The sequence below is a fragment of the Siniperca chuatsi genome, linkage group LG5 (genome assembly GCF_020085105.1).
Source record: "Siniperca chuatsi isolate FFG_IHB_CAS linkage group LG5, ASM2008510v1, whole genome shotgun sequence".
Taxonomy (NCBI): domain Eukaryota; kingdom Metazoa; phylum Chordata; class Actinopteri; order Centrarchiformes; family Sinipercidae; genus Siniperca; species Siniperca chuatsi.
In genome coordinates this window covers 16,194,939-16,211,868 of record NC_058046.1, presented here as the reverse complement: position 1 = coordinate 16,211,868, position 16,930 = coordinate 16,194,939, and the positions used below count along the sequence as shown (strand labels likewise).

Below are 16,930 nucleotides of genomic sequence, written 5' to 3'. Positions count from 1 at the left end.
CAATCACCATTCACCCCCTCAGCTTCTACACCAATCAGGAACATAATTTGCTTGGTAGCATGTTTAACTGACCCGTTGCACATGTGAGAGCGAAATGAAGGGAAAGCAGTGTTGATCAAAACTTTCAAAACATCGGAATTATCACCACCTTGAAAGCAGACCAGACATGAAAAAGAAGCAGACACTTGCAGAGGACCCAGGAGAGGTAAGACTGGCGGCATTTATCATGGCTGTAGCTGCTTGGTGGCTAACTACCGGTTAACACACGGGACATTTTTACTCACTGGGGTGTTGCTTGCGTGATTTACATACAACTGTACAGTTGCGTTAAATTGGTAAGACTTTGCTTAATGTGCTGCATCTAATTGCTATAAACGGAATTATATCAGGTACAATCAGTAATACCACCGAAAAACTCGTTAGACAATCACCAGAATTAACGCCCACATAGCATATCAGTTTTTAGTTTTTTTAGTTTTTATACCATACCCTGATTATTCTGATTCCTTACTAGTAATATAATACATGTTGAAAGTTGAGTCAAACCGAGCTGCTGTTGCTGCTACTTTTTGTTTTGTTTTACAGATGATTCCCTCAGACTCCCCTCATGAGGAGGAGGAGGTGGAAGATGAGGCTCCCGTTAAGGGCAAAAGGAGCAAACCTAAAGATGCTGGAGGGGAGGAGGTGGTCTATCACCCGGTGAAGCTGTCCCGAAGTGATCTGTACAGACCTCCTACAGCAGAGGAGCTAAACCAGCTGAAAGAGGCAGAAAGCCTGTTTCACTGCAGCCTGCTCAAAATGCAGGTGAGACCTCTGACTTACTGACAGGAACATGCAAGAGACGAATGAACAGAGACAAGGAGAAGGAAAAGGAATGGGGTTATGTCTTAAGTAACAATAACCACACAAGCTTTCACACACTCCTTGTAAATGTCTATAATCTATCACCAATAACAGATGGAAGAGCTGCTCAAAGAGGTCGCCCTGAGTGAGCGTAAGAAACAGCAAATAGATTCCTTCATTCAGACAGTCACCAAGCTGCTCCAGACTGTGCGAGATTCATCAGAGGTTGAGGTATGTGGTACTTTAACTGTAAGAAAAGCTTCATGATTGTGCATAGAGGCTCAGTTCCATTCATTCGACTCTCCAGAAATGCACACACAGAAACCTGTAACCATATATTTTACTCTCTATCTTATCTCTATGTGTTCAGGTAAGTGACCTGTCATGGCTGTCCAGTGCAGTTAAGGTCCCTTTCCTCCTGGTGCCCAAAACAACAAAAGGCAAGTTCCACATGGCACCTCCTGCTTCTGTTGATCTGATTGGCAGCTACCCCCTGGGCACCTGCACCAAACCACGCATCATGGTGGACCTGGCTGTCACAATCCCAGCTGTAAGTCACCTGCTCCTTTTTTTTTAAAAGAAAAAAAATGTATTTCATTACATCACTTGAAGCCTTGAGAGCTATCATCATGTACTGAATGCAATATGACAATACAGACATTAGATTATAGGATACTCAGGTGTCTCATCTTTCTGTTATTAGGATGTCCTACACCCAAAGGATGTCGTGAATCAGAGGTATCCAAGGAAAAGGGCTCTCTACCTGGCAGGCCTGGCCCAGTATCTCACATCCTCCTCTGACATTGGAACCATGCGTTATTCTTGTCTCCATGGGAATCGACTCAGGCCCGTTCTGCTGCTGACCCCTCCGGGTATTTAACTTTATTTAATTCCCAGCATATTGTATAAAATACTAACAACCTTCAAGAGCATTGTATTTAGTTTTGATGGTATGGATTTAACCAGCAATTTAGTTTCTTTGCAAATGCATATTAAACAGTATTTTCTTAGGTTATGATTGTGAGATAAGATCTGTTGTGGTGTCCCATCTTTCAGGTAAAGACTCTTCCAGTTTCACCGTACGCGTTCATGCCTGTCCGCCTCCTGGATTCTTCAAGCCCAGCCGTTTCCACCCCCAGAGGAATAATATCCGGACTGAGTGGTACACAGGATTGCAGACCTCCCAGTCTGGTAAGATTGTTAATTTATACGGCTAGTTCTTCAAATATTATCCATCACAATGCTCTTATCACAATGATCATATGTATATTCAGGACCACATTGTTTTTCAGCAACAGTTCAATATCATCAAGACCAATTTCTTTTCGTGTTTGTCTGTTACAGAGAGCAGCGAACCTCCCACTCCGCATTACAATAGCTCTGTTCTGGGGGATTTACTGCCCAGGGCTCACCTCCAGTTTCTTTCTGCTGTCAGCTCCCAGTGCTCAGCTTTTGCTGATGGGGTGGCTTTGCTCAAAGTCTGGCTTCGTCAAAGAGAGCTCGACCAGGTAGGTGGCTTGCAGTGGCTCTTTTATTTGTTGCAGAGAGCTTACTTCCTTCTTTTTACATTGTATTTATTTACTAGTCTTCTGACACTGTATATCTCACCTCACCTCTGTATTGCTCTCTCGATGTCTTATAGGGCACTGGTTGTTTTAATGGCTTCCTGGCTTCAATGCTGTTGACTTATCTGCTGACCACTCACAGAATCAGCAACACCATGACAGCCTATCAGCTGCTTCGAAACAGCTTGAACTTCCTGGGTAAGAACATTTTTCAAATCTGCTAAACTGCAATTTTTTTTATGAGGGGAATATGATACACAACATGATATACGGTAGTTGAATATCTTGCAACTTACCCACCTCTCGTTCTAACCCTCAGCATCCGCAGACCTGACAGTGAATGGAATAAGCCTTGCCAAAGATCCTGACTCTACAGCTGTGAGTGGTCGAGCTTAAATTTAAAACTTGAAACCTGTGCGTGTGGTTTATTCACACTTTGGTTTAACTCCTAAATTTATCATTAATGCCCCCTCTTTCATTTTTTTCTTTTCCCTGCAGCCATCTCTTGCAGAGTTCCACAATGCTTTCCAGGTCGTGTTTGTCGACCCTTCAGGACATCTCAACATGTGCGCTGACGTGACCGCTTGTACCTACAAACAGGTAAATAGTGTAAAAACAATTGTGTGTTCAAACAACATAATTAACACATTTTCACTGGTGAGATTAAGCAACAGGTTTTGACCATTTTCAAATTGGTTCTCAGCTTCAGCATGAGGCTTCTGTGTCGATGCAGTTCTGGGACAACCCTACAGTGGATGGATTCCACAGCCTCCTCATGACCCCCAAAACCATGATAAGGACAAGCGACCAAGTATTCCAGTATGGCTCTATTTATCAGATAAAGCAACAAAAACGAATTGCACCCAGTCTGTTTTGTTTACTTCATAAGCAGCTTAGTTTTACACCTCCTCTTCAACACAAATTTTTCCATTGTTTATGACATGTGTTAACTTCTCCTTTTACAGATTCCTTCTAAAGATAGCTTCATTGTCAGGGTCCTTAATGTCAGTTAATAAAGACAGTACTGGAAAAAACAACCTACTGCTAGCTGACATCACAAGAGTTAGTTTCAGAGTTCAGAGCAGAACTCATTTACATTCTGTTTGACTTCCCATTGTCATCCTCTCAGGTCTTCTGCTTTGTGCTTTTCATCTCCCATTCAGGTTATGTGAGCTGGTGAAGCTTCAGTCCAGCTGTAAGAAACTGAATCTCCTCAGTGAGCTGATGGACCACAGTGGAAATTATGTCCACACTGCGCTCCCTTTTATTCTGTCACTGCTTCAGCGAGGACTGGGCCAAAGGATCCGTCTCCTCACCCACTCCCTCTCTCCTGACCCTGAGGTGGGAAACATTTATATTCAGGGGTTACAGTCGTCCACATCTGGCTTACTCAACTGGCAGAACGGGCTGACTGATTTTTTTTTTTGCTTCAGCACTAATACTATAATAGTACATTTTTGACTCAAACCAGTTTTAAAGTGTCTTATAAAGCAATGAGTCAAAAATACACACACGTAAATATGATTTACAATCTTTGAATCACAAAATTTGTTGAACATACTTCATTTTTGTTTTTTCAGTGGTCTGTGGAGAGTGAAGCCCCAAAACACAAAGCCCAGCCTCCTCTCTCTTTTGGTTTGCTCTTAAGGCCGGAGCTGGCAGCCTCAGTCCTTGAAAGAGGCCCACCTGCAGACAGCCCCAAGGTAACCTCACCTGTGTCCCTTTTCTGCGTGCGCAGTGTTTTATTTCTTATTTTTATTTTAATATCTACTCAATGCACCAATGTACTTACCATACAGTGTATTTTATTAGTGGAAAATTGTGTGAATTTTGTGTATTTGGTGTAAAATTTTCACACAGGCTCATTCTTTTCTCATCTTGAGAATGAACTGCTCTGTACTCGGTGTGCATTTTTAACTGAGTATGGCTGTAAATATTTTTAAGAATCTAATACTATTGTAATAATTTAACCAAAAGTAGCATTTATGGACACAACTTGCTTTCATTTCTGGTAGGGCTAGCATTTGCACTTTCAAAAAGCTTTTCTTGTAGCATTTAAGAGACAATCCGGTCACATGACAGTATTTGTACTTGTTTTTTAAACCTTTTTTGTAGACTTGTTTTCATGTATGTGTTACCATGCTTTTGCATTGATTCATTATTAACAACAGCGGTGTTCTTCTGCTAGGCAGCTGAGTTTCGTCAGCTGTGGGGTTCTCGCTCCGAGCTGCGTCGCTTCCAGGATGGTGCCATCACTGAGGCTGTGCTGTGGGATGGAGAGAGCATGTGCCAAAAACAACTGGTCCCCAGACAGATCATCACACACCTGCTACAGCTGTATGTATTTTATCTTGGAATAGCATATTGAGAGACACAACAGACATCACAATGATACTGGTAATAATACAGTGGTTAGTTTGGTCAGTTAGTGTCTAGCTGTAATGACAATACAAATACTCAGTATGCTATAAAGGTAACAAAACACTGATTTTTCTTCTTCTGTATTTTGAAATCTATTCAAAATATGTGTCCATAACCACCATATACAAAACATAATACCTGTGTTAAGGTAAATGAGGCATATGAAAGATTGCAGCTTGAAACACTGTTAGCAGCCTGCAATAGATGCTTGGTATGCCTGATGTTTGATGTTGAATACCAAGGATTTGTAGCCCCCATGTGTTTATTCAGATATTGCTGACATAATTTTACCACTGGCTCACTACCCACTGTTTTAAGCCAGGAATGTCAGCCATCAAGTCAAGTGAGGTGATAAGACAAATCACTGGGTTTTAATGTTGGGAACTACATTAAGGTATAGTTAAGTATTTGACTGCAGCTCAGCTCACAGCAGCTGCTGAGGGAAATTTCTAACTTTGTTGACTGGGGAAAAAAAAGGTTTTTGTAGCATTATTAGCCCCAGCATACACAGCATTTCAACAGTGGGAGAGTACCTGCTGTCTTAATAGCCCTGCCATCTCCTCATCCTCCCTGACATCCAATCAAGGCGTCTACCTAACTTGCACACGCCGCCTCTTGTCCCCCACTGCCCTACAGTAACCTTACTCTATTATTAGTATAGAAAGTCAGTGTACATCTCCATCATGTAGGATAATGCAAGTTATGCATTTCTGTTTACAAAGATCATCATGTCAACATGCTCTGGGCTCAGTCTTGTACGCATTGTTGCATATGTTTGTCCAGCCTCTGACAATAAAGATGGCAGTGATACCCCAGGTACACACAAATAGTGTCTCGCCAGAGTCGCCAGTTTGGGGAATCTTGGTCCATTTACCCTCCACCAGTCAAGAGGGTTTATGTCCAATGAGGGAGCAATGTCTCTCAAATAGTAATCTACCTGAGCTTCAGAGTCCGTGGCATAGGAGGAACTGTAGTTGTCTCCTAGGAGCAACATCATGGTGTTTTTGGTGTCACTTCTCATTTGTGATGGCATAGCCACCTGGCTAATATCAGGTGTGACCAGGGTCTCCTGCTGTTCATCCTTTGGGCCCACAGTAGTAGTTATCACATCTAATTTTGAAACCAGTTCATGCAGTTTAACCTTTGCAGCCAGTCTCCCCGTTGGCGTCAGGAAGCTGAGATGTTTGTGACGAGGGTCCAGCATCGAGGCAATCAGAGCTGGTTTGGAGGCTAGGTCATTAGAGTCAATCTGTGAACAGTAAAATGAAATAACATTGATAAAGAATTATGTAAAGGGGATGCAGATTATTTATCTTTATTACCATGTTGTTTGTCAGCACTTATTCTACTAAAATCATTGCCAAATATACAATATGCACAAATTGATAGTCAGCATTAGTTTATGCCTACCTCCATGTGATTTCTAAGTGACTTCTGAACTTTCAGCTTGAACTCAGAGACTTGTTCAACATCATTCTCTTTTGGCACAAGGTGGGTCTGAATGAGGCTGAACGTGATTGGATAGATGTTTGAAATGGATACCTCTGTCTCAGCAGATATGACTGTTGTCGCCCATTTCAGCGTTGCCAGAACGGGTGTGAAATTCTCAATTATTTGCCAGTAATCATCTTCAATCTCAAGGATGTGAGCTTCCTGTCGGTGGGTGATTGTGCGATCAGAGAGCACAGCTTTAATTGCCCACCGTTGCTCAAGCAACCGTTCAAACATATCACAGATCGTGTCCCATCTAGCTTTCTTCGACTGGATAAGCTTGTGCTGTGGCAGGCACATCTGAACTTGCTTCTGCTCCAAGGCCTCACTTGCCAGCAAGTTGTGATTGAAGTGCTTGACTACTTTCCCTGCAGCAACAATGATGCGGACTAGATCGTCACTCAGCCCATCACTGACTGCGAGCTGCAATGTAGTGGCAAAGCAAGTGGCATAGTCCCAGGTGACATGGGCGCACGAATGGGCTGACAAGATGTCCTGTGTGTTGTTATGAACACATGCAGTCACTTTCCCAGCAATACCCCAGGTCTGCACAGTGTTTAGAAGCCTCTCTGTGACAGTGTCTCTAGTAGTGTGACTGTCTGATGATAGCTTGTGTGTCTGCAGCACAGCTGACCTCCCCTGCCAGTCTTCTGTTATGAATGAACAGAAAACTGTAATGTACCTCTGAAATGGGAGGGCTGTCCAGAAGTCAGCAGTGAGGGCCACTTTCTCCACTCTACCCAGCTGCACTACAAGCTCCTCCACCTTTTCATGGAAGTGGCCTTCAATAAGGCGTGTAATATCGCCAGCAGATGGGATTTTATAATTATGCACAGTGTATGCAAGTAGCTCACGAAAACCCTCACCATTAACTATATTGATGGGAAGCATGTCCTTCTCTATCATTCTGGAGATAAGTTCAGTCACCTCTGTATGTGTTGCCAGCGACACACCATCATTAGGCATAGTGTCCGTGTGCTTGTTTTTAATGTGATACATCATGCTGGTGGTGCTGCTCCTGTATTTCAGCTTTGTGTCGCACATCGTGCAGTGTACCTCGTCGTCCACTTTGATGAAAATGTCCCAAACAGAGCTCCGCTTCAGGCGCTTCCTCTCTCCGTAGTCACGCTCGGTGGGGTTGTTAGTCAAGCTCATGTTGGGAGACATGATAGCAACCTGCATGATGTCCGAATTAGCGGCACTCTCTTCCTCGATGCACTGAACTGTACAAATCACCGGTTTCTCGTCTTCGTCTAGCGGCGTCGTGGACGGATGATGCCTACTCATGTGGTTCATCATGGAGCTGGTGGCTCCGCCGCAGTACTTCAAAGTAGCGTCACATTTCATGCAGCGGACGAAGTTCCCTACTTGTTCAAAGCAGTCCCACACAGAGCTCCGTCGCCTCCCCGTACGCTTCATGTTTTGTGCAGCTGGCAAATGTCTTATCCGAATTTTTTTTACGGTAGTTTAGCAAGCTAGCTAATGTTAGCACCGACTGTCATGGCAAAAATAGGTCTTTGGGGTAATAAACAGTTTGTGACCTGTTTCACTTCGGCATATGCCCAAACAGAAAGTAACAGTGAGGCCAGTGTAGGTATGATTTTGTTGAAGCCTCGTTTTCATAAAGAAAATAATATAATTTATTATCCAACAGGCATGCAGATATCCCCGAGTCCTGTATACGATATGTGGGGGCGATGGTGGATGACGTCATCAAAACGCGAAGTGAGGTAAATACCAAATCGTTGCTATTGAAATTTGATTTGTTTTTAATATATATCAAATTCAAAATAAAGTCGACGAGATTAATTAAAAACAACTATTGTTTTTTTATGTTGTGTGAGTATTCTTGCACTTTGTTTAACCTTACAATAATTATTACTAATTTATCTTATTTTCTGTGTTTTTTTTGTGTTCCTGTTGGAATAGACCTTTTAATCAACAGCATAATTAATTAATTTTTTTTATTGCCTTAATTTCTGTAATGTTTATATTATTGCTTGTTGTTTCATATAAGAAATGGTGTAGACTACCAGAAGTGGGTGTCAGTGTTGCTGTTTCATCACTAAATAAATATACTCTAAAATAACGTATGTGTTTGATGTGTATTATGCTCTTCAGGTGCCTAGTACTGGAGAGGAGGAGAGTTTACTTGTGGTTCAGTCCTATGATGACCTGAGTAGAAAACTGTGGCGGCTGGAAGGTCTGCCTCTCTCCATCACAGCAGTGCAAGGAGCCCACCCTGCACTCAGATACACACAGGTAAAGCCTCTTTTTCTTATCAGGGAACTGCTCTCATTAATGCATTGGTAAGTAGTGGTAGTTACAAGTAATTTAGCATAATTTTAAACACCACCGCAATGCAACTCCAGTTCAATGAGCTTTTTTTGAGTTATTGATAGCTGCAGTTACATATATAAATTATAAATTGAGAAATTTTGGCTTCATGACAGTTCTGACATTTCAGCTGTGCCTTGCAGGTCTTCCCCCCTCTTCCACTGAAGCTGGACTATTCCTTCTTTGACAGAGAAAATACTTCCAGATCATTGGTGCCAAAGGAAGGCAAACCCTGCCCTGCTTATATCACCCCTATCACAGGTTAGTGTTTGATCCACCACCAACTAAATAAGAAGTTGTTAACTCTTGTTTAATCTGTTGAGAACTACTATACATCTAGACTTAAGTAATTCTGCACTGTGTACCATAGAAAATGTTTTATGAATTTTCACTCTCACTGAAACATAACTTCACTCGATTTCACTTTTCCTTGGGTGGCTACATGTGTGTTCCCTGTAATTTTGATTTTACACACTGTGATGATGACAAGCTAAATTGTTAAATAACTGAGTTACAACCTATGTGTTCAAAGCAGGAAAATTACAGTCACTTAACCACAGACATTTAGCTATACAAACTCATATATCAATTTATTGGTAACCCTCTTATTGCAGTGATCTGTCACATGGAGGGCAGTGGAAAGTGGCCTCACGACCGTCTCGCCATCCGCCATATCAGAGCTGCTTTCCACATCCGCCTGGGAGCATTACTCAAGAAGCACCATAATTATACGTGCAGGCCCTGCCCCACACACCTGGATGTCTGGAAGGTATATTTTTGAGTTTTTGTACATGTTGTACACTCATTTGTAAACATTACTGCGATAAAGGTAATGTAAAACATTTTTTATTTTTTTGTAATCTAATTATTTATGCTGTTTTTCTAACACTTTGTTTATGTATCCAGGATGGCTTGGTGTTCCGCATCCAGGTGGCGTACCATCGTGAGCCTAAGGTGCTGAGGGAGAGTGTGAATGCAGAGGGGATGCTGGTTGTAAGGGACAACGAGGAGGCTCAGGCTCTGGAGATGGCCACCATTCACATTCCTCTACTTACCAGCACTTTGCATGGGTAAAATTCAAACCGTAACACTGTGTGTTTGTGTGAGAAAGCAGGATTGTAGGGTTTCTTTTGGTTGCCTCAGTCCTCAACCCTACACATTGCTGTTATAAACATTAGACAGTTGTTATTTTTTGATTATGTGTTTTCACTTTCTTCAAATTTTGTCCCACTTTTCTTTTCTTCCTTCCTGTCAACTTATTTTCGTCTCTTTCCTGTTTCTTCATTATTTAGCTTGCCCTGCGTGCACCATTTCCTCACTATTTTGCTCTGTCTTATACATTTCATCTTGTTGTTGGTAGGCTCCAGCAGCAGCACCCATGTTTTGGGGCAGTGTGTCGCCTAGCCAAACGCTGGCTGGGGGCCCAGCTCTTCAGTCACGACGTGACAGAGGACACAGCAGACCTGCTGGTGGCGTCGCTTTTCCTGCAGCCTGCACCCTTTACTCCTCCTGGGTAACTACCACTTGTACTTTTTAAATAATCTGTCCATCTCATCAGTCTCATTTGTGGAATTTTTTTTCTTCACTTTGTTCATTCAGTAGGTCATGTGAATGAATTTCTCTGTCTTCCTCAGTTCTCCTCAGGTCGGCTTCCTTCGTTTCCTTCATCTGCTCTCCTCCTTTGACTGGAGGAACAACCCGCTGGTAGTAAACCTCAACAACCAGCTCACAGGCAAGCACACACACCTTTTCCCTCTGTGTCACACAAACAAATCCCCTCTGACCTCTTTGTATTTACACACCGACATACGTTAACATCCTGCTCGTATGCATTGCTGTTTCAACGCCAAGTCTAATTGTTATTCACCTCCCTGTCACGTGCAGCCGCCGACTACACAGAGATCAAGAATGACTTCATGGCCTCCAGGGAGTCGCTGCCTGTCATGTTTATAGCTACGCCTAAAGACAAAAAACTATCTATGTGGACCAAGCGAGCACCTAGTGTACAGGTCAGTGGACACACGAGTACACAACTTACACAACACATTTAATAGATTTTGCACTCAATACAGATTTTAAAAATTAGTGAATATTACAGTTGGTCTGTAAAGAGGAAAAAAAAGACAAAATGGAATACCTGAGAACTATGCCATTAATTAAATCTTAAGTTATTTATAGTGTTTTTTTGTTTTGTTTTTTTTTGTTTGTAAGACTTGTAACAGACAGAGAGAATCACAAACAACGGTGCAGAAAAGAGTTGCATGTTCTCGGCAGAGAGCAGTCACATAGTTTCCCAATCCTGGAGCCTTTCCTTAGTGCACACTGGTCTCCTGGATCACACTGAAAAGATATGAAACCAAATTAAAGTAAGATATTGATTAATGATTTATTGTTCATAAGTGAGCAGTAAATCTCTCTTGAAAGATAATAAACATATTGCTCTAGATTGAGTTTAGAAATTGAGAATTCCAGATGGACTGAGTTGTTGCTTTACATACCACAGGCAGATAGCTATGCTTTTTTCTTAGGGCAGGAAATTGATTGTTCTGAAGTCTTTCCAAAACGTCATGTAAATTACTGATCTGGAAATGCAGAAATGGTATGTATTACTTTAATAAACATTAAATACCACCAGAATATCAAATAATATAATAATAACAACATTCTGAAGCATTTCCATCTGAGAAGAATTTTTACATCAATAATAATATCAACAGCCTTCAAAACTTATCTATCTAGACTATCAGGTGTAGCTCACCAGTTGCTTTTGATTGCTGTCCTCTGTCGTAGTGAAATAAGTTAAATATTTAGTTTTGTATTCCTCTGTTTGGATGTGGCCGTAGCTAGGAAAGAGTCCACCGGCACACAGTAGTGTACAGAAAAGGTACACGCACCAGCTTCCCATGGTGCGTCGCTGACCCAGATAAGCTTCCTGTGCTCACCCACCTCACTCTCCCTACAAGCCCAACATTAACACTGAGCCTCTCCCAGCATCCTGCTTTATAACGGTGGCGGAGTACAGGAACTTTGTGCTCTGTGACGTCGTGACAGAGACATCATTGTGGGCTTAATTCACCATGCCTAATCACAATGTTTAGGATGATTTCCATTTTACCTTATTTTGTTTGCTCAGGTTGCAGTTATCAGTTTCTTGTTGAATTCACATGCCCACCTTCACCGACTTCCAAAAACTGAAAAGGTGTTTCAAAACAAATAGCTGAGGTGATTTAATGATCCTGGTTCAGTGTTTGTAGTTGTTTCAATGCCTCTGAATGACCACTAGGGAGCAGATTGTGATGGAGTGAATCAGTTAACAGAATGAATATTTGAGTTTCTTTCTGAATACTCAAGATGCTTTCCATCAACAAAATACCTACACAACCACGGCCTCTGAAATGTTAATTAGCTTTGCACATATCATGATTTATAACTGAACCAGAAAGAGATTTCAAGTTGGTTTGAATTACATTGCACATGTTCCTGATGAATGATCATGGGTTATAATCTGGTTCATCTGTCTAATAGTAGTCAAAAAACAAAAACTATTGTACTTGGAGGAAAGAGTATTCATCATTAGGTCAAAACGCTGACCTAATGAGGAATACTGAAAGGGTCTGAGGAGAACCTTTCAGTAGGAAGAAAGTCACTTTAACTATTTAAAGTACCTTAACAAAAGCCCAAGGGCACAAAACAGAAAACATTAGCACATAATGGTACATATAGGATGATAATGTGATGTAAAGTACATTTATGGGACAACTTCAAGCAGTGATTTTACATTCTTAAAATGAAGCGGTGTTGAGTAGGTGTTTCTGGCACAACTTCACCTACTTCCAAGGTGCACGGAGAAGGGGAAAAAAGTCAAAGGTCGAAGCTTGTCATGTCCTCTACTTATGTAATTTTAAACCATAGAAGAGGTGATCCCAAATAAGACAAAAAGACTAAATAACAGAGTGTGTGTGGTTTGCCAGTATCAGTTTAGCTCAGAACACACGTTCAGTTACCTCCTTTAATAATTCTCATGATATTAGCTCATAATTACAGACATATTACCTCATACTACCTGTGTAAGTGAGCCTTTGCACTGCAAAACACAGAAGGGTGTGCTTTTCATCAGATGGGTTTAAACAAGTACAGTAGGCGGGATCCTTGAAATACTCTTCCAACAATTGCTGGATATTGCTCTATACAACGTTATTCATGTTGTTATTGCCTTTTTGTGTCTGGAATTGTTGGTTATATTTCATGTGTTATGGGAAATTGGTTATATTGCGGTACTAATTAATAGCTGTAAAACCACAATAGTGGTCTAAATAATATATGGGATATCAGAATATTTTCAGTGGAAACGCTTCAGAATCTCCAAAGCTACAGTGTTTAACCATCAAATGTTGTATTTTTGTTGCGTGTCTTTAGATGCTGCAGCGTGTGGTGATGGTGGCTGCAGAGAGTCTTAAGGTACTGGAACATCAGCTGATGGACGGCAGCCAGATACAAGATGTCAGGGTTGGTAAAAAGCACTTGAAAGCTCTCATTTACTCACCACTCCATTGTCATTGAATTATGATTTAATATTTCAGCCTTGTGATGCACTCATCTGTGTTTGTGTAGGTGGTCATGCGCCCTCCTCTGGATGCCTACGATGTGTTGATTCACTTGAACCCCAAGCAGGTTCCCCTGCTCGGCCAAGCAGTGGACCCTCCCACTGTCACCTTCAGTAGGGGTGTCATGACTGGAAGTGTGGCCCAGTCTGGAGGGGTCCTGCCTGTCATCGACTACAACCCTGTGTCCCTCTACCTGGCAGAGCTCAGAGTGAGTCTTGTCTGTTTAGAGACGTTAAAAGTAAAATGTGATGTTAATAACGCCTTGTTGGCACAGGATGTGAGGAAAGCTGTGTAGCAGGATTTACGCATGTAAGTTCCAGTTGGGCTGTTCAGGCCAGAAGTATATTCTATGTGACGTCCAGCAGCTTCCTGACAATAAAAATGAATTACACAGACGAGAAATACCCAGTGAAACTAGGCTGTACTTGCATTGTTCACAAAGCGACAACATCCAGGTCTGATCTCTATCATGTAGTTTTCTTAGAATTAATGTTGACATTTCTCTGAACTTTTCTACTTCAGTTAACTTTATATTGTCCATGTTCTTCAGCTTTCCCATACACCCTTGTGCACATAACTCATATGTTGAGTGTTTCTCAGCCAGGGTCAGGTCTTCACTTGTTATTAAGCCACCTTGGTATAGTTTTGCTTTGAAAAAGAAATTCCACTGATGCCATATCGTATTTATAGGCTTTGCTTTTGGCCAAGAGTACTGCAACAAAAATGGATTCTGTCACTTTGTGTCCTGAACTTAACTAAACAAATTTATTTTTAGGAGGCATTTGGAGACCTAGCCCTCTTCTTTTGTGATCCCTATGGTGGAACAGTGATCGCAATTTTATGGAAGCCAAAGGCCTTCATCCCAATGCCCTTTAAGGTAAGGCCTATGTCACTTGTCCTCTATCTAAAAGCATTAATATAGGAGAAAAGCCTTTTGGACTGCTAACATCTTGCTTTGTTGTATCATGTGTCTCCTTCACCTCCATCCTCCTCATTTCACTCACATGCCAACATCCACCACTCTGACCTGATGTTTTACTTTTTCCTTCATCCAACATCACAGACGTCGCAGGTGTCTGCTCGGAGCGTGGAGGTGACTGGGGAGGAAGCAAATACCGTTCCCAATGTGGAAGCAATAATGGAGGACTTCCGGGTCATGGGAAAGGGCTTGGTCAAATCAGTGGAAGCCAGGACTGAAAAATGGTCATTTTAGACTAGACAGATGTACACACATACCACTTTCACCAGGCACATTATAGTTTAACATTTGAACAGAACAATGGAAACATGAATGAATTTTGGACATCTTTGCTGTTTAAAGACCAGCCACATCTTTGTTTTGGTGAAGCTGTATCACGTCTAATAAATACATATCTACTCTTTTGATTTATATTTGATTTCTTTGCCTGCCTATCAGTCTTTGAAAATTGTAAAGAGGAAATGATTAGTAGATTTTTTTTTTTGAATGGGACTGCTAATGTACATTTACAAATCAGCTTGTGAATTCTAAATCAGTTTTGTTCCAGTAGAGCTGAAATGATTAGTCGATTAACTGATCAGTCGAACAACAGAAAATTCATCAGCAACAATTTTGATAATTGTCATTTTTCAAACAAAACTGATAAAGACTTACTGGCACCAGCTTTTCAAATGTGAATATTTGCTGCTTTTTTATGGTAGTAAACTGAATATCTTTACGTTTGGACTGTTGGTTGGACAAAACAAGCAATTTTATTCCATCAGCTTAAGATCTGGGAAATTGTAATGGGCATTTTCACCATTTTCTGATGAGAAACCAAATGATTAATCAAGAAAACAAGGTTAATAATTAAAGTAACAACTGGTTGCAGCTCTGTTACAGTTTTGTGTAAATATTTGTATCCATTTTAAGAACTGTAACAAAGCAGGACACTAAGGTTGCTGTGGTTGTTCTTCATCATTGCCATTGATGCAGAGATGCAATGCAACTGTGACGTTCTTTACACTTTTTCCAAAACAAAAAGCAGAACTGTCAGTTATACAAAGTACAGGGAGTTGATCAACAAGCACAGACATGCCAGTGAACTGGAAATGTTAGTTTCAGACACCCTTTGACAGTTTGCTTTTGAAATATTCAAGGAAAGGGATTGTCCTTCTGCTTCTCATTTCTAGGAAATGTATGAAAGGGGCTTACAGCCACAGCCTTAAGTCATAAGTAAAATAATTATCTCTAATCATGAAAACATTACACAGGAGGTCATAACTCACTCTCATAGCCCCTTGAAATGAATGCAGAAAGACAACACTAGACATACAGTAAAATACACAGTTACATTATGTAAGCATTGCTGTGCAGCACTAACTGGTTCTAACTTGCCTAGTGTCAATCTGATCATAGATTTCAGGCTAAGGAAGAGGGACCAGACATTAGCATCTCCATTAGGTCCATAATCATCAAAAAGAAGGGATGAACTGTTCCAAACAAAAGGTTTCAGCGCACAAAATCATGGTTCTTAGATTAAGAATAAACAGAGTAAGCTGTATTTCATGTGTGCTAATGCCTACTATACATTAAGCCTGGAACTCATATTAACAGATCAGAATCTGTACTTATAACTTAAGTTTAAAAAATATAAGTTTACTTTTCATTTAAACACCACAAATCTGAAAAACATTTTAGAAGCTGCATTTCAGTCTCCTTCATGCAACTCTGAGAATTACTACACTCTTCTGATTTACCAGAAACTGGAGCACTTTTGAATTTTCATTTGGTAGACTGGAGCTGAGTTCACACTCTCCGGTTTGTCTGTGCTTGTCATTTCTGTGCAAGACAGGTGGCTGTGGGCTTTCACAACCAAAGTGACAATCAACAGGCATGTGATGCAACAATAACAAGTCTTTCCTAGTTAACTGCAATGTGTAATGCAGAGTTGTATGGACAGAAAATATATAGTTACGTTTATATACAGTAAAACTGTCCTTTGATAGTAAGAAATGGAAATACAATTGACCTGTGTGTTATAATCTTGTATAACCTGGATGCAGAAGGAAATCTTCAATTTTGTTTTTGGTGTTTGAGACTGCTTGTTGCGTGACAATCTCTCTCTCTCACTCTCTGTAAGGTTCGTCTAAGATTTCAGTTCAACAGCTTCCACCCATTACTGAACAGGGAATAACATATGCGATGCAGGTTAGGGTTGTGATTAGCGCAGGTATAAAATGTAGTTGAAGAGTGATGGAAAACTTTTCACCGTAACATTATGTTCTGAACACAATAGTCCTTAATGTAATCTAGTGGTAGAAAAATGTATGTAAAAAGTCTGGACAAATCAAAATGCTAGATGGTAATGTGGTTTGTAGTGTAGATTTTTAATGCATAATTTGTTTATATACAATTTAAGTTTGGTTTGAAAATTTGTTCAAAGATTTCATTACTGAAAATACTGAAAAGGCAATTTGTTACAGAGTATATTGAGTCTGAGGCATCAAATGTATAAATAAAAAAGGTATATCCATCAATTAGATGATCCATTCGGTGGTACAGTACAGCATGGGAATGACCCTGCAATCTGGTGTGCATTAGTCAGTGATATCAAGACCTGACATGACAGCAAATTTCTCTTTGACCTGCAGTCATGTATTAACCTTTCATTTCAGTGTGCAGTTAATGCCAACCTGTCACTATCTGTC

At 40.8% G+C, this 16,930-nt stretch overlaps 2 protein-coding genes across 3 annotated transcripts; one reads left to right on the top strand and one right to left on the bottom strand.

Moving 5' to 3' along the window:
- The first annotated feature begins 38 nt into the window (after positions 1-38).
- On the top strand, positions 39-14,647 carry nol6 (nucleolar protein 6 (RNA-associated)). The gene is made up of 26 exons (XM_044196691.1): positions 39-205; positions 586-804; positions 958-1,074; positions 1,214-1,393; positions 1,547-1,715; positions 1,900-2,034; positions 2,188-2,351; positions 2,486-2,606; positions 2,728-2,786; positions 2,907-3,008; positions 3,112-3,227; positions 3,572-3,749; positions 3,989-4,111; positions 4,597-4,745; positions 7,975-8,050; positions 8,442-8,582; positions 8,801-8,918; positions 9,272-9,426; positions 9,564-9,727; positions 10,018-10,170; positions 10,292-10,389; positions 10,542-10,666; positions 13,074-13,163; positions 13,269-13,469; positions 14,037-14,138; positions 14,325-14,647. The coding sequence occupies exons 1-26, from the start codon at positions 167-169 to the stop codon at positions 14,472-14,474; spliced, it is 3,444 nt and encodes a 1,147-aa protein (XP_044052626.1). The 5' UTR covers positions 39-166; the 3' UTR covers positions 14,475-14,647.
- On the bottom strand, positions 4,739-8,006 carry LOC122876399 (E3 SUMO-protein ligase ZBED1-like). 2 transcript variants are annotated; one of them, XM_044196700.1, is made up of 2 exons: positions 6,240-8,006; positions 4,739-6,078 (listed from the first exon to the last, which is right to left on the bottom strand). In XM_044196700.1, exons 1-2 carry the CDS (start codon positions 7,737-7,739, stop codon positions 5,530-5,532), a joined length of 2,049 nt encoding a protein of 682 aa, XP_044052635.1. In that variant the 5' UTR covers positions 7,740-8,006; the 3' UTR covers positions 4,739-5,529. The 2 variants fall into 2 exon arrangements, with proteins under 2 accessions (XP_044052635.1, XP_044052636.1); XM_044196701.1 differs by having other exon boundaries at positions 6,372-7,968.
- Positions 14,648-16,930: the final 2,283 nt, after the last annotated feature.

Excerpts from the sequence above, each read along its gene's own strand:
- LOC122876399 (XM_044196700.1), bottom strand. The coding sequence starts at position 7,739 with ATGAAGCGTACGGGGAGGCGACGGAGCTCTGTGTGGGACTGCTTTGAA. Across the intron at positions 6,079-6,239 it reads CACTTAGAAATCACATGGAG|ATTGACTCTAATGACCTAGC; the intron begins GTAGGCATAAAC and ends TACTGTTCACAG.
- nol6 (XM_044196691.1), top strand. The coding sequence starts at position 167 with ATGAAAAAGAAGCAGACACTTGCAGAGGACCCAGGAGAG. Across the intron at positions 1,394-1,546 it reads TGGCTGTCACAATCCCAGCT|GATGTCCTACACCCAAAGGA; the intron begins GTAAGTCACCTG and ends TTCTGTTATTAG. Across the intron at positions 9,427-9,563 it reads CACACCTGGATGTCTGGAAG|GATGGCTTGGTGTTCCGCAT; the intron begins GTATATTTTTGA and ends TTATGTATCCAG.